General features: G+C 41.0%; 2 protein-coding genes across 2 annotated transcripts in view; both read right to left on the bottom strand.

Moving 5' to 3' along the window:
- The window catches only part of daxx (death-domain associated protein), a 10201-nt gene extending 2955 nt beyond the window's left edge, over window positions 1–7246 (bottom strand). Inside the window, 11 exon segments of the mRNA XM_068710835.1 lie at window positions 1–124; window positions 291–450; window positions 745–914; window positions 1714–1945; window positions 2700–2816; window positions 2943–3074; window positions 3551–4000; window positions 5566–5814; window positions 5816–5830; window positions 6931–6972; window positions 6975–7246. The exon segment at window positions 1–124 is cut by the window's left edge and continues 444 nt beyond it. Of these exon segments, the coding sequence (XP_068566936.1) occupies window positions 1–124; window positions 291–450; window positions 745–914; window positions 1714–1945; window positions 2700–2816; window positions 2943–3074; window positions 3551–4000; window positions 5566–5814; window positions 5816–5830; window positions 6931–6972; window positions 6975–6995 (1712 nt within the window). The 5' untranslated portion in view covers window positions 6996–7246.
- A 579-nt stretch (window positions 7247–7825) lies between these two features.
- On the bottom strand, window positions 7826–13544 carry tapbp.1 (TAP binding protein (tapasin), tandem duplicate 1). Its single transcript, XM_068710834.1, has 8 exons — window positions 13375–13544; window positions 12080–12265; window positions 11328–11576; window positions 10828–11187; window positions 10336–10659; window positions 9229–9330; window positions 9040–9068; window positions 7826–8887 (listed from the first exon to the last, which is right to left on the bottom strand). Exons 1-8 carry the CDS (start codon window positions 13433–13435, stop codon window positions 8876–8878), a joined length of 1323 nt encoding a protein of 440 aa, XP_068566935.1. The 5' UTR covers window positions 13436–13544; the 3' UTR covers window positions 7826–8875.
- Window positions 13545–16973: the final 3429 nt, after the last annotated feature.

Here is a 16973-nt window from a genome sequence, read left to right as displayed (position 1 = left end):
TCTTTCACGCTTTCTTCTTCCCCTGCAGAAACACTTCCCGCCAGCCGATCCGTCTGATCCTCCTTGTTGGTGCCTTCAAACGCTGGTTCCGCCTCGTTACCGTCGTCCTCGTTCTCGTCATCGTCTACAGAAAGAGGGAAATTAATGCAATGAAATCTTTTCTCCAAAAACTAAAGCAAAATTTGTCATAAAAATATGTTAACATCGTTTAAAAGTGACAGGAAACTGGATTTACCGTTGAAACTTCAGAATAAAAAAAAACACATTTTAGTGAACATCTCTGCTCTTACCTGGTCCGTTCTGCTGGGTGCTGGCCTGGATCTCTTCCTCAATGTCTGGGTCTGATGATTCATCTTCTTCATCGTCATCCTCCTCCACCTCTTCTTCTTCCTCCACCTCTGCCACTCCGTTCACCTCTTTATTTCCTTCTCCGTTTTCTGATTTGTGGGCCTGAAAATAAGAAAATAAGGTGTGTGAGGGTCAAACAAGGACAAACGGAATAAAGAAAAGAAACAGAGCTGTCCGAAGCAAGATTATATGTATCATAATATATTTCTCTAATGTTGAGTTTTATTTCTATATAATTGTATGTACTACTGTGGAGAATGCAGTTGAAAGATCATAGGGATAAAACAATTCTAGGAACACATTTTCCTACATAAAAATGAAACCAAAATCATGTGGAAACACTGAAAGCAGAAGACGCCTTTGATGATTTTCCTCCTTCCACAGACGCTCTCTTACCTCCTTCTCCTTGCTGTCTTTGTCCAGCCGCCTGGCCCTGTCCTGCTCCTCCACGTCCTCTTGTTTGATGGCGTAGTTGGTGATGACCTCCTCGAGACGGGACAGAGCCACTTCTCTGTTCGACCGAAGCTTCCGCAGCAGTGAGGGGTCCTCCAGAGCCGGGTCAGTGGCTTTAGAGAGAGAGAGAGGGGGGGGGGGGGGGGGGGGGGGGGGGGGGGGGGGGGGGTAGATGAGGCGAGGGCAAGGACAATCAATTAAGAGTCAGATAAGAGATGGGCAAAGAGAGATAGAACTTTGTCTTTCCACCAGTGGTCCCTTCAACCAGGTTAAATGTAGAGACACGGTACTTCTTAAAGAGACAGTGTGAAGGATTTGGTGGCATATAGATAGATATAGAAATGAAGGGCTCATTCTCAGCTAACAAAAACAAGATTCTTAAGTGATTACAAACTCAAGAAAAACATTAGAATGAATATTGAATTCCATTTTTGCTAAAAGATCCCCTGAAATGCTACACCCTGACCCTTTACCGCAGTAAATCATGTTTTATACACTCAACACAAAGTGTCCAAAAGCTGTTCAAGCCAATGACTTGAGAGGAAAGTAGGCGTTTTAAAAACAAGGGTGGAAAGAATTGCACTTCATAGAAGACTAATTTATGGAATAGCTGCAGCACGGAGCTGTACATGAGTAGCTGTAACGTTTATTGTACTTTGTTAATCTTTTTGTGTTTACTAACAGATCAAAGAAAGTTCCAAACCCTTGAAGACCTGGACATTAACATTTCTATCCATACTCATGCGCTGCACGGGACACTGGGTGATTGTTGAAGTGGGACCGCCCTTAAAGGTTTGTTCAAACCAGAAAATAAAGGTTTCTTGTGGTGCATTTGTGTTGATAACCTGCCTAACGTCAGAACAATGCATTCTTAGAGTCATGTCTGCCACAGCAACCAGCAGACAGCCTCACCAGGCTTGTAGGCGTCAGTGAGGCGCGAGCCGAAGTTGTACACCAGGTCCAGGTGGCGTCTCTCCTGCATGCAGCGGCCGGTCTCTCTGAAAGCCTCCTGGGCGATCTGGTCCAGCTGTTTTCGGCTCAGGCACAGGTTGTGGCGCTCATTAGCGCGCAGCACCTGCTGGAAGATGTCTTGGAAATCCGGAGGGTTCTGCTGCGCCTCAGGACTGTTGATGAAACGCTCGATCTGACGGGAGGAAGGAACGCAGGGCGAGGGATCAGGAGCCGATCACGTTCACACACGTAAAAATACAGTAACACAAATGAAACAGCTCCTCCAACATAAGCAGTCCATGCATGGCACATAGTTATGTCTTTGTTTTCTCGTGTCACTTTGCTTCTACCGGAGGTTCTGACCGATCCCGCTCTGACTCCCGTAACGTTTCTGCTGAAGTCTTATGTGATATTTATATTCCCCCAAAAGTTGATTAAATATGTATCTGACACATTGAAATAACAGCTGTTGATGAGCTACTTTATCCAAATACTGAATGTTCTGCTTCAAAAGTATAAAGATGTAACTATTGATACGATAGAAATAAAAGTTTAACTCTGGATATTTCCAAATTACATCAACTCATTTTGAGGTTCTGCAAGTTTCTGTTTTGTTGTTGTTGTCGCGCTCTGGATGTTTTTGAAAACCTAAATAAAAAGAGTTACAGTAATCAAAACTTGCTGTGAGCAATAATAATCCTGTTCATGCAAAGAGTTCAGCTGTGAGACATTTAACATGGTAGATGCACAACCTGCTGTTAGTTTTAGAGGGTCAGCTCATATAAAATGAATACTCCTGAACTTAAGCTATACCTAAGAGGGTCAGAGGTCACTACCAACATCTACTATGGGAGCCAGGATCAAGATAAAACAACCCAAACACACAAGTGAACACTAAGTTTTACTTTCCAGGACATTTAAACGGACTAAAGCAACCACCAGCTCACCTTCCTGTTGATCTCAGGATAACGAGTGCTTTTGTAGGGGATCCTCTGCTCAATGACTCGGCCTGTTAGTGTGCTGCACTCCTTCAGTTCACACAGCTTTTCATAAATCTTTATCATCTGGAAGAGAAGAAGTAGAGAACAGAAGAAGAGGTGTGACTAGCGATCACACAACCTGGCATTTTACAGCTTTCAGCCGTGTTTAGCAGCAGCGGAGCCCCAAGCCTCATCAACCTCCAGGCTCACCTTGCGTTTGAGCTTGTGTTCCTGGATGTATAAAGAGTCCTCAGTTCCCAGGTCATCTAAATTCAGCTCGGCCTGCTGCAGGCGGCAGATCTCGTCGTTGTACACCTTCAGCAGGTTCTCCAGGTACGCTATCTGAGAGAAATTGAGAAAGGACGTGAAGGCTCAGTGTGAGGCGAATCATCCTGGTTGCTTGTGTTTCCCGTATCAAGTTGAATGTCGGGGATGAAAGGAAAAAGAAGAATTAGGTGTGACTGGTTAATGGTTTCTAGGCTACCAAGTAAAAACAGGTGACAACTACACCTTAGTGAGGTACTAATAGCATTACACAGTATTGATCAAAATCTGAAAAGAAATACCTTAATGTGTCAATATACATTAAAAAAAACATCACAAACCCGTTTACTGCACACTGCTCATTTATCAATCATACTTTCATGCTCTCTAATGTGATTCTACTTTTATGAATAGCACTTCATAAACACTGAAGAAACTTGAAAAGTGCCATAAAAAAAAAAAAATCTCATTTCTAATTATTAGTCTCAACAGCTGAAATATTAGAAAGGTCATTATCAGCACTACTCATCACATGTCTAGTGTTCAACACTAACCTGTTTCCTGGATGCCCTCTTTGCCTTTTTCTCTGCTTGCTGTTCCTCCTTATTGTTGCCCTCCTGCAGCCCTGAGGAGGAAGGGTGCTTATCCCCCGCTGCCGGTTTCACCCCTTCCTCTTCCTCATTCATCTCATCTTTACTCCCGTCTTTCCTTTTGGGCAAATCAGAGGGAAACTGGACAGAACTTGATGAGGTAGAAAGCCCGGGTTCCACCTTGGTGAGGGCCTGCCTCCTCTTCGCTGCGTGCTTCCTGAGTGCAGTGCACAGTTCATTGATGTAGACAAAGGCTTTGGACCGGTTGGCCTGAGTGTGAGTGAGACATCGTCCCACGGTGTTCCTGAACTCCACAGAGGACAGATACTCTGGGGAAGCCTTGGCATGCTTGGTTTGGAGGAAGGTCAAGACCTCGGGGCAGTCCTGGGTGTGAGTCGAGCAGTGCTCCACGAACTAGGAGGAAGGAGTAGAGAAAACACCCATGAACAGGTACCTGGAACAGGTGGTGGAGAGGAGGACACTGAAGAAACTATCATCCATATTGGATAACCAGGACCACCCTCTCCACCACCTACTGCAGGGACAGCGGAGCACTTTCTCCAACAGAATGATCCAGCTCCGCTGTCATAAGGACAGGTACAGGAGAACATTCCTGCCTACTGCTATAAGACTGTACAATAAATCACCTCGGGCCAAATCAAATCGTTAAACCTCTGCACTACTGTTTATTTAGTTGATTTAATATTATTCTGTTCTATTCACTGTGTATATAGTGTGCATTTTTTATATAACATCTTTACTATATTATAACTGTATATATTGTGACATGTGTATTTTTCTTGTATTTTTCTTTTTCTTTTTATATAATATTAAGATTTTTTACCTGTGACCTATTGCTGCTCTGTAACCTATTGCTGCTTGTAACAAAATAATTTCCCCTCGCGGGATCAATAAAGTTAGTATCTATCTATCTATCTATCTATCTATGATGACAAGGCAAGGTGACAGAGGTCAAATGATAAACGCCTTTACAGCAAACATCATCAAAACCATACATGCGTGTGCATGTTGGCCGTCCTGACCGGTTAGCAAGCTTGACACTTTTTAAAATTAAAACTGTTAACAGCATCAAAATGTCTGCTTGTTGCATGTTCGGTTGTCAGAATAGATGTTCAAACAGTGGACTCAAGTTCTGGGGAATTCCGACAGGATCACGACCGTTTCAGAGCAACAGGTGTTTCAGTTTAACGGGTGACCGTGTTAACCGGTGACTTTCAGTCCGTGGTTGCTCGTAGGACGTAAATGGTTGGCATAGATAATAAACACAGATGAGTATGTATTTAAAATATATCTAGCCACTAAATATTGGGCCACTTGCTAATGTATTCTACACACTCACTACAAGCACACAGATCTGGAAAGTCAATTTGTTTCGGTTGTATTCGTGATCTTTGGTGGCTGATGCGCTTTCATATCTTGACAAGCAATTGCAATCCTCCATAATTCTGTTGCACAACTGCGTGCGCACACTAGCGCATGTCTTCATTTTCACAAACTGTAAAAAGTCGTTAAAAACACGTACAACAGCACATTGTCATTCAGGTTTGTTCCAGTTCCCACTCAGTTTCAATGTAACGTGTCATTAGAATTACAACTCTCTGGTATTTATAAGTATCGTCATTAGTTACAATGGACGTTTGTGTATCTACATTATCATGGGGTACAGAGATCAATGCAATGAAATGTATGAGCACATTGGAATAGGCTTCATGACTTCTTCAAAAGGAAGCTTTTCATTCCAGCGTGTATATTAGTTGCCATTTCATACAATACCCCCAATATCATCAAGGAGAGAAATAAACACAGCAACCAGCCAAAGGCTAATATACTTTGGACTGGACATGTACATTTCTCGAGAGCTTTACCACTGATATTCTAGCAGAAAGCCAACAATTATATTGTCACATTTCTAAATAATCAACACGGCTTGAGTAAACCCCTTAACCGTCTAAGCTCACCTCAGTGAACAGCCTCTGATTCTCGGCCTGCAGAACATGCGAGTCCTTCTTCGCTGAGGCGAAAGGCGACTGGGTAATGTGGGTAGGGGCAGGCTGCTGAGCTCTGCGTGGCAAGACTTTTTTGGCTTGTTGATGAGAGGACGAGGCTGAGGCTGAGCAAGAGGGTTGAGGACTCTCCTCTTCATCATCATCATCATCAAGGACGATGATCTTATCCGCCATCGAAGCGGGAGCCACCGCCATCCAAAAACGTTGGTGATTTCTGCTTTCAGAAAATAAAAACAGGGAGAATGTTGATCAGGACAGCTGAAAATACAAGATGTCAAATAAGCAGAAGGATGTTGAAGATCAAACAATATGAAAGTTGCAGTGTTCTGGTGGAACATGAGGGAATTAGTGGATTTAATAACAGTACTGGTGACAAATGACTGATGTATATTTTGTATTAATAATCAAAATAAGCTTATTACTAAAGCTGTCCAATAAATGTTGTGGAGTAATAAGCACAATAGTGGTTCCCCAAATGTAGTGGCGTAGAAGTATAAAGTAGTACCTCAATATTTTACTAAAGTACAGTACTTCATTGTTTGGCAACTTTCTTGTTAGGCTGCGACTAGCATTCATGAATTCAGACCATCAGGGATAAAAGTGAGAAATATTTTTCAAATGTACTATATTGTAATTCATTCCCATATGCATGCTGCTCAGAGTAGTCTCAGCGACGGCTCTTCTTCTACTCATGGGTCTGGCTCATACACTGTATACATATCTGTAGATAAAGAGGGTCTGGCTGTGCGAGACCACTTCAGTCGTAGATGTGGGGGCATGTACGGAGCCCCTGAAGGGACATGGTAGATTGTTAATGAGGGGGGGACGGGGACTTTGGAGTCAGTGAGGTGAAACAAAAGAAATAAAGCTCGCGTTGTTTTTCGTGGCTCGCCTCACAAACGTCAAAATACTTTCTCTAACTATATAATGACCCTTCAGGAGCTCTGTACCGCTGATACATGTAACAGTTTGTTTTATATTCTCCCACCATTTGTAGATAGTTTTACTTCATATAGACACATTCAAATACACTGAAAGACGGCCATATGTTTGTGAAATTAGCCATGACTCTCCAATACTACCCCTTACTTCATGGGCAAGCAACGACGCCATTTAACATGATCATTACGTTATCCGTGGTTTAAGAAACGAAACTAACAGTCAGACAACAGTAAGTGAAGGTAAACAGCGACGTGATCGAAGCTTGATGACACATTGACGTTAGCTTCATGACAGACAGGTAACAGACAAAAAGCTATCAAATAGAAATAAAGGTTAACACTATAACACATTACGACGCACTCACACGTGCCTTACCTCTTGTTTATGAGCCGTTTGACGTGAAGACAAAACAAAAATTATGTTTCACCACAATGCACCATTAAATTCTGTGCTCACTTGTGCTAACGTTCGTTAGCATTAGCTAGCTAGCTAGCATTGTGACAAGTAGCGTTAAGTGCGCGAAGTAAGAAAATAACGAGCTGGAAGAAAAGCCAGTGTCTTGTTTTTTATGACATAACCCAACGTTATTATACAAACAAATCCACGATGCTATTTAAAACCATATTTTAATCCCACAGACTTTCGGTCTTTCTACCAAAACAATGCTCATCAACTTCGCTATGCTGTCGACTCGAAATCGCTAGACTTGTCGAAAGACTACCCGCTAAAGTCCTACCAGCACCAACGCCTCTGATTGGTTCATAGATGGTTTACTGCCAGTAATGTCGTTACCCATTGGGTGATTTGCTCCCCTTGAGTACCATTGCTATATTTTGATATTCTTTTTTAAACAAACGTCAACATCCAGGAAGTGCATTAAAACGTATATACAGATGATTAAAACCTAAACGTAACGTTGTATAATAATTAACGTTGTATCAAACACCAATTCTAACTTGAACACGCTAACTTAAATAGAATAGCACAAAAAAAAATATAGTGAAGATAAAGAGACGCAGGAAAAGCTATTTCACGTTTGCGTTAAGCTCATATGTCAAATTAAAGACATTTGTTTCTCCCGACCTTGACATATTGTCATACTTTAAATGTATTTAATAATTACTTCAAAATTATTGATAATTCATCATGAATGTATGGCGAGTTGCTGGTATGAAACAGTTGTTTTATGTATTATTTCATTTCTTAGTATTATGTCTCTCTATTCTGTCTAAGACTCTACCATTTTTTAGTTAAAAACAACACCGAAACAAAACGTTCCCCATTTAGTTTTATTTTGAAAAGGACAGCGGAAGTCACACTTTCTCACTAATGTTAGCTTGAGTTCACTTTGTTGGAACATCAGTCAACTTTTACACTTTGTATCTTACTACTCTGAAACTTTGAGAGAAGTTCATCACAAAGGGATTTTATTTAGAAATATGTCTCATTTCTGCGGAATTAACAGCAAGAAAATAAAAACTGCCCAGCCATTACGGTCTGTTAAAATACTGCCGTATGAATTCATTTAAGAAGACACATTTATCTATTATACTATCATAAATGAACAAGTGACCATTTTCAGTTTATTTTCCAACAATGTGGCATTTTAATCATAATCTTTAAATCCTAACACAAATTTAGATTTTCCGTGGGGTAGAACTATGTGCTCAGTTTGTACCATTTCCTTCACACGTCTATATAAGTTTCATAGTGCATTAGCCCAGGCTGTTGGAGCATCATTCCCACCGACACAAAATGAGAGCAATACCACTCAAACACACAAGTAGCAAAAATGTCAGAATATACATACATTATTTTTTCTATATTTACAAAAACAAGATTCTGTTTGTGGGTTTGGACAGTTTAGTCCAATAGTAATTGTACTGTCCTAGATCATTTATAAACAATGTTATTTTAGTTTCTGTTTCTTAAACATAGAGGAGAATCATTTGGGAGCATTAACATCTTCAAATTGAAGCTGATATTTCAACACTATTTCAAAATTCCTCTAAGTTCCAGTGTTTGTGACAAAATACAATATGTAAATAGTGGGAGGCCAACAGCTATATCGCGACAGAAATATCACAAAAAACATGTTTAGACTGAGCAGAAGCCCTTTGTCACTGATACCCTATCAGAACTGGACCTGTGAAAAAAAGGTAAAATTGAGAGAGATTTACCACAATAGCCTTAAACTAAAAGACATAACTGTCTGCTTGAACAGGAGGATAGTCACTTCTCAAACCCCATCCTAGATATCAAAGCAGACAGGTTTGTTGGTTCAGTATCACACTTCCACAGCAGTTGACTTCATTCTTCTTTACTTGTCTTTCTGTAAGTGGAAGAAGTGGAAAGTAATTAATGAAATGAGACATGCAAAACACCCGGGAGCAGCACCAGGGTTATAATAAAGTACAAGTGGTCTGCGTGAAAACATTCAGAATTATACATTTTGTGAATAAATATTTGAAAAAGTAACATTACCTTGTCTTGTTGACCAGCCTCATCTGAGCCTGTGTGCAGTGAAAAGATAAAAAAAGAAGTCATATATAGAAATGGAATTGAAATATATTAATGTATCTTATTAAATATCAATCTGTCTTGCAGTTTTAAATAATTAAATGGGTGCAGACAATCAATTATTTCTGTTAATCTTTCAGGATTATTTGTTACCTGAGCTGGTGAAGGTCCAAGAGACAAACTTGATAAGACCGTAGAGCACCAGCGCTACACCGACCATTGCCATCGAGTCCTCAATGGACGGGGTGCTGAACCCTGAAAAGACAAAAGAGGAGTTCAAACATAATTGATTCCGATACATTTGACTTGCATCTTAGTCATCAAGCTTGATAAAAGTAATTATTTTTAAGAGGTACATATTCCACCAGAGCCATCACATAGAGTAGATGTGTTCAAATAATCTTATCTCCAGTGAAAATATCTTATAAGTATAATCATTTTTATACTTAATCATTATTATACTTACTACTCTTATTATATGAATCATTTCTGTCATATGCATTGAATGTGTTATAACTCTGTTGTGTTGTTCATTCTGTACACATGACATCTATCACACTTCTGTCCATCCTGATAGAGGATCCTCCTCTGTTGCTCTCTCTGAGGTTTCTTCTGTCTTCTCCCTGTTAAAAGGTGTTTTTTTGGGGAGTTTTTCCTGTTCTGATATGAAGGTCCCGGAACAGAGGATGTCACATGTGTACAGATTGTAAAGCCCTCTGAGGAGAATTTGTGATTTTGGGCTATACAAAATAAATTCAATTGAATTGAAATGAATTGAATTGAATTAATGTCATGTCTTGATAGTTTGTCTAGTGGCGGGGGCCCGGGGACGGCAGAGACAAGAGAACGACTCTACTTCTTCGTCCTCTGGACTGAGGGCAGACTGGACGCTACAGTGACTCACCCTCGCCTCTCCACGTCTCTTCACACTCTGTTGATAATGTTAGCTCATTTGTACACGTTTTACACTAATATGGTCAGATCTTTGCACCTTGTAAATAGAAAATGGCATCACGTTACTGTTCCTTTAAAACCAGGAAAATGCAACATGTAGGCTACAGTATATTATAATACCAAATAATTACCAAAATTCCAAATAACATCTGGTTTTACATTGATATACCTGCCTTTTCTAATTCAACCATTCCTGGCAACGTGCAGAAAAATCACCACCTGACCTCTACTTATTGAACAAAAAAGTTCAAACCCACTGTCGCCAAAAGAGCTTCATAAATGTTTTAGACAATAAATTCTTCTTACCAATGACATTGAGGGTCACGCTGGACCGTCGTGTGCCTCCAAGATGGACAGCCACACAGGTGACCTCCCCTCCTGGGCCCAGGTCCAGCGTAGTTGTGTCCAGCTCCAGCCGGGTGCTCTGGCTATAGGTTCCATCCCAGGCCTGCCGGTGGCCCGTTACGCTGCCTGATCCCAGAGGCCTGGACTTCCCATCGGTGCCTTTGAACTCCCAGCTCAGTTCCAGGGAGAGGGGGGCAAAGCCGGACGCCTCACACTGGACGGTCAAAGTCCGGCCGGGAACAGCGAGGGGCAGAGGGGACGGGTGGATGGAGAGGGATGGGGGTTCTGGGTAGAAGGGGAAAAGAGCAAAGAAAAAAGGAAAGACAGTAAGAGAAAGTTAATAACAATCTGGTTCAATGAAAGCTTATGTGCTCCTAATTTCCAAACGGAATAATTTGTTTATTTCCGTATGACAGCAGGTACTAAACAATAACAGTTTCCCTTTTCCCTCACCTACAATCTCAAGCTCCATCGCCACCTGAGCCACAAGGTACGGCAGATACACCGTACAAATATACATCCCGGAGTGACGCACTTTAGCCTCCAGCAGGATCAGGGACGCATTCCCTTTCTGGTGAAAACCCTCCAAGTCCAGCGTGGCCCCTTCCTCTTGGACATCAGCCAAGCGGTCCGTTTTGCCGTCGTAGGCCAGAACCAAGCGTCCGTCGCCTCGGAACTGGTAGCGCCACTCTACGGCAAAACCCGAGCCGGACAGAGGCGAGGAGGGGTCGACCCAGAAGCCGCAGTCCAGCAACACTGGTTCCCCGAGTCGGGACTGCACCGAGACGGTTTTAGTGGTCACACTCAGGATCACTGAGGAGACAGACAGTGAGGAGGAGAGAGTCAAGTCGATTACATTTTTGTGTACGCATCTGCATCTCAACCATGTTGTGGGTGGCCCTTGGTAATAATCAGAATTTTTTGGACTTGTCTTCTGTGTCATAATTCATTACCATTGTGCTCTTTGGTTGCTGTGGGAGCACGCGTGATAGCAGAAATGGCCAGTTGTCTGTTGAGGCCCTGAAAGGAGGTGGAAAACCAGTCAGCCTGCAGGTAAATGGGGCTGGAGGCGGAGTCTGTGAGTGGAGCGACCCATTTGAGGGTGGAGGGCTGCGGCAGGAAGGGGTTGATCTCACACTGGGGCTTCTCGACTGAGCCTCTGGGAGGATTGAGAGAGCGGTGGCAGAGAGTGGCAGCTGGGTCTGAGGAAAAAGGAGTCAGATGGGTCACATGTTTCCATCGCTACGGTTAAAAGCAGGTCACAGACGCTCGCTCTGCTTCTGCATAAAAGAAATCAGGAAATCCAAAGAGGGAGATGGCAGAGAGATAAATACTAGGAAAATCACAATACTTTTTTGTTTCCTTTTCTGATAACTTCCTAGTTAATTACGGAAATTCAATTAAGCAACACTTAACCCACGTATCTATATTCTTGATGTAATGTTAAACACAAAAGGTTTGTTTTATATGTCAAAAGAAACAAAAAAAGTATGGAGGACGCAGAGCTAAAACATGATTGCTGCATTTGTGTAGCGCATCTATTTAATGCTCTCCATTTACTTTGAAGGTATACAGAAGAGTACACACACACACACACACACACACACGTGTGCTGAATTACACCCAGTGCATACAGAATTCTCTCTCACACATCTACATACATGTGCGGTCACACATCCCGTTCTGCGTGTCGTGTTGAACTGACCGCTGATAAAGTAGACTCTGTCGGGGTCGATGTCGGATGGAGGCTGTTGGGTCTCTGCGGTGTGGCGGTCTGTTCGGATGTGAAGCAGGGATTTCTCCTGGCTCGTAGCCGCAGCTAAACCTCCTCCTCGACCCTTCTTCTCCTGCACCAACCAGCACTCCAACACTGGACAGCTGCTGCTGCAGGCTTCAGACAATAGAGTCAACAAGAAAGGAACAATATAAAACAAACCACAGTGGAACAGGAATATAATACTCAGATTACACTATTTTCTGATATTTAAGTCCATAGCATTTTGTATTATTCAGTGGCAACACGCCCAACAATCCCCTAATATTTACCAATAAACCATTGTTTCTCTAGTATCCTTCCATAATCTTTTATGGAATCGATCTACTATAAAATAAGTTAATGTCACAGGAAATACAAAAACGCATCAGGACAAAAAATAAAAGCAAAACTATGACTAAGCTAAATACACTGTGGTTGACTGAAGTGTTTCAGAGTCTTGCTTTCACTTTTATTCTCCTTGCTCTTTTATGTCAATGTTTGGACTTTAAACACAACTTCTGACAGGGTGGGCAGTGTTCTGTAGGAAGTCTAACACAGTTCAGCCTATGTGCTCCCTTTGTCTTCTCCCTGTCTCCTCATGTCTATGGAGGCTATGTTATTCAGCTGTCTCCATGTATTCACTCAGTGAGACCTCGAGTTGTTGTTTCCAGCTCTCGATGCTGGTCGGGAACACTTTCGGCCACGAGAGCGCGCTGCTGCACTGAACGCGTCGCACCAAAGTCCCTTTGGAAACGTACCTTCATTTAACGTAATCTATGTTAAAGTTAACAGTATGCGATGAACAGGACATTGCTTCACACGTTGTATTACGTGAATGGATTCCATGCTTTATTCGGCGTATGAAGAATCTGACGGAGAATCACATAGAACTATAATTTAATAGTTTGAGATTTAAATTTAAAGTTATAGACAGTCCCCCATTGTCAACGTTTACTTACAGACAGCTGTTTTGTTATAGGTATTGACTTTTATAATTTTATTAAGCATAAAAGCAGCAGACTATCTTAATACATATTTTCCAAATTTGCTGCAATTGACTATATGCACATTCGTATTAACTACCTGGCTGTATGTTCATGTTGCCCACGGAGCTCGTGTCATTACATGAGAAAACACGCATCCGGGCTGCAGGTAGTAGGTTATATATCCAGTCAAACCCTATTTCTAGCAGAGGCAAAATATCGACGACAGATTCGATTATTCGACTGTTAGCGTAACCTTACCTTGAATGAAGCAGAACACTGCAACCAGGGACAGTTTGTAGATCGTAGAGAAGTTCGTCATGATTGTGTTTCTGTCTGACACTCTGCTGCTACAAACAAAGTCGACTTTTTAGAGCTGGTTTTCCCCTTCAACTCCAGGTTCATTTTAGTTTCACTTTCACGTACGAGCTAGAAAAGACAAGACAAATTCCGGTCATAATTTCAAAATAAAGCCGCCATAATCAACGCTTAGCGACAGCAAAGGTTGAGTTATGACTATTAAATCGACTGGAAACATATAGTATAAGCATTTAAATGCTGAGAAAGGCTTAAAATAATGAGATAGATTTAACTGCACAATAAGACTCTCTTCAGCTCTGCCGCTAGATGGCGCCCTTTGCCACAGAATAATGTGTCCGCTACCATCACGTGTCCCTATGTGACCTTATTTCTTCTCAAAACATTGTTACGTGTAATTAATATCATCTGAAGAAAAGAAAATATATTATTATTATTGTTATTAATATAGGTAAGTTGCAGTAAATTTCCATATTGCGTAAAAAGAAAACAGACAGAGCACAGGAGGAAATGTGTGTCTGCAGCCTGACAGCAGTGAGAGCACAGGTCAGATGAGGACAGGAGAAGCAGACACAATCAACAGTCTTAAACGGACCAGAATTCATAGCGTTACCGTACACATACCATCTTTGTTTAGTGTTGTGTTCTGTTATTATGCAACTCGTCAATTTAAGTCAGTGTAACTAATTTCCATTCACTATATTCACCGTGTAGGTTATTTTCCTTTATATGGTGCAATGTATTGTAGATTTAAAACCAGCTGGACACTCTTTATTTATGTCTTTTAAGTCTAACATCATTCAAGTTTAACTGATGCTCATGTGTCAGGGACCACAGTGAGATCACGATCATGTATGCCAAAATATGCAAATCATGGCAGGACTCGGTGTCACACACCAAACACAGAAACGAAGCCTAACGGCCTCATCACGTGATTTACCAGAAATGGTACAGAGGGATGTGCTGTTTCTGGCCAGCAGAGGCGCTCTGACTCTGTTACTGAGTCCTGAAAAACACAACGACCAGGAAGGCCTCATAAACTGCCAGAAATAGAAGCGGGGGGGGGGGGGTTTGACAGAGGGACGTTAAACAGAGTTAATCAAGTTGCATTCTGGGTGTTCATTGTGACTCAGAACAAGTATTATCTGAAGAGTTTCATTTCTGGGTTTCTAAAACAATTAATAACCCCAAACCCCAATATATATCTTCTTATTTTTGATTTCCATTGAGTAAAATAATAAGCTGTGTGTGTGTGTGTGTGTGTGTGTGTGTGTGTGTGTGTGTGTGTGTGTGTGTGTGTGTGTGTGTGTGTGTGTTAGGAATCAACTGACTGTCAGGTCACAGAGAGAGAATGTTTGTGTGTCTGCCACGTCCAAACAACAAAGAGGGACACAATATATGTTTGTAATTACACAATCAGTTTGTGCCTTAGTGTCGCCTTTTTCTCTTTATATTATTTATTTACGTTTTTTTCTTTTTTTCTATTTTTATGCTTTTATTTCTGTCTGTATCTTTTATTCTCTGCGGTTGCCCCTATGGCATGTTAGTTTAAATGTCTGTATTTTGTCATTTCTTACTGACAATTTGTGAGATTGTACATGTGCAATTGTTGAATAAAAAACAACAACAAAACAAAGGAGGACACAAAATGGCGGCACACAGGAGTTCTGAGAGTGAGAGGTGCGGCACAGGGACGACTTGCACCAGCATGTATCTGATGTCATACCGTGTGCTTCTTAGTTCAGGAACAAAAGCTCACAGCGCTGTGTCTTACAGAGCTCTGCTATGCATTTTTTTATTGCAAAAAAAGATACCATCTCTTATTAAATAATGACAACTTTGAAGACAATGCAGTCAAGCCTCTGCTCAGTTAAGTTTAGGTTCCTTATTCTGCTGTGAGCAACATTTAATTTGCAGACAAAGCTAAACAACACACAATAATTCACTACACTATACAAAATGGAGAAAATGGCGTAATTCAGACGTGAGAAGTTTCACTGACAAACTAACAGATTAAATAACCAGATGACTGCATAATCCCTTGCTACTTTTTTAATGGGCGTAGTCACTTCTCTTCCCTGTAATACAGGAAGCACGTCTAATGTAACAGCTTGTATTCTGACTGTGGTTTTTAGTTTCACTCAAACGCTAAGAACCGATAATGTTCTCAATCAAGCACAGATCATACTCTACTCTTTCTTTGTAAATCATTGGAATGTTATACAGTGCACATGCTCTGAGTTGTCTTATAGTACCAACGATAGTCTCAAGTTTAGATGTTGCACTCTTCACAAAATGCTGTTTTGTATTTTTATGCCACAGTCCAGTTATGTTTTGTGTAAATAAAAAAACAAAAAACTGCTTCAGTCAAGTTTTAAACTAAGAACTTGGAGGTTCATGGTCTAAATGATGGTGTTTCAGGAGCTTTAAAGAGTATCTCTGAATATTTGGAAAGTAAAGATAATAAATACCTACACAAGATAATGGCCACAGGTGACCTTTAACCTTCCTATAGCACTGTGGTACTGCAAGTATAATTATGAGGTTCTAGTACTTTACTTGAGTATGTCCTTTTTATGGTATATTTATACTTCTACTCCACTACATTTCAGAGAGAAATGTTGGAAATGTATTTCTCTCTACTATGTTTTTGTGTTTTCTGTTCAATAAGACTTAAATGGAGCAGAAGTCTGTCTCTTTTTAAGATCCACACATATAATAACTGTTTTTATGTACCAGCCCTATGAATATTATATTCACTGTTCTCATAGAGCCCTAATGAACGTGACCCCACCTGTAGATGTTAGATCATGAAGCGATAAGCAGAAATAAACTCAGTTATTGATCAGCAGAGATAAACTCAGTTATTGATCATCAGAGATAAACTCAGTTATTGATCAGCAGAGAGCAGGAAGAGTTTTTGTCAACCAGCGTTAAAGCCTCAAAAACAATGTAAATTCTACATTGTCTGGATAAAATATGTGACACATATCTCTTAGTTTGTGCAATAATCATGCATAAAGATGTCATAATCATGAATAATACTATAATAATCAACAATAATACTGCAATAAATATAAATAATACTGTCCCACTAAAGCAGTGGGACAAAGGATGAGTTTTTTAAATCAAATTCATTTCTATAACCTTTTATAAAGTGCTTGAACAACAATAAGTGATGAGGGGTGAAACAGAGTATCAACGTTTCCAAAATGAAAAGCAGCATCAGGTGTTCAAACATCAACAGAGGTGTTACATTTCTCTTGTTCAAGCAGTTTCCAGCGTCCACAGCTCTGAGTCACTTCAGGAGCACTTGGCCTGTCGGACAGAGACGACCTCATCTGATGTTTGTGTGTGAGAAGCTCTCTGACTCTCTTCCTGCTTTGCTTCTCGTTTCTTTGCCTCTTGTTTTCCTCTCAAAGCCAAACTGTGAGGTGAAATGCTGTTTCGTGGAAACTACCTTGTGTTGTGTCGTATTGTCTGTGCTGATGGTTCAGGCCTAATGTGTGCCAAGCCCAGCGTGCAGGCCTGTACTGAATACC

The sequence above is a fragment of the Cebidichthys violaceus genome, unplaced genomic scaffold (assembly GCF_023349555.1).
Source record: "Cebidichthys violaceus isolate CVI_PGR_0920_01 unplaced genomic scaffold, fCebVio1.0.p SCAF_16, whole genome shotgun sequence".
Classification (NCBI taxonomy): domain Eukaryota; kingdom Metazoa; phylum Chordata; class Actinopteri; order Perciformes; family Stichaeidae; genus Cebidichthys; species Cebidichthys violaceus.
Note: the sequence above shows the minus strand (reverse complement) of the source record. Positions and strands in the feature narration are given on the sequence as shown.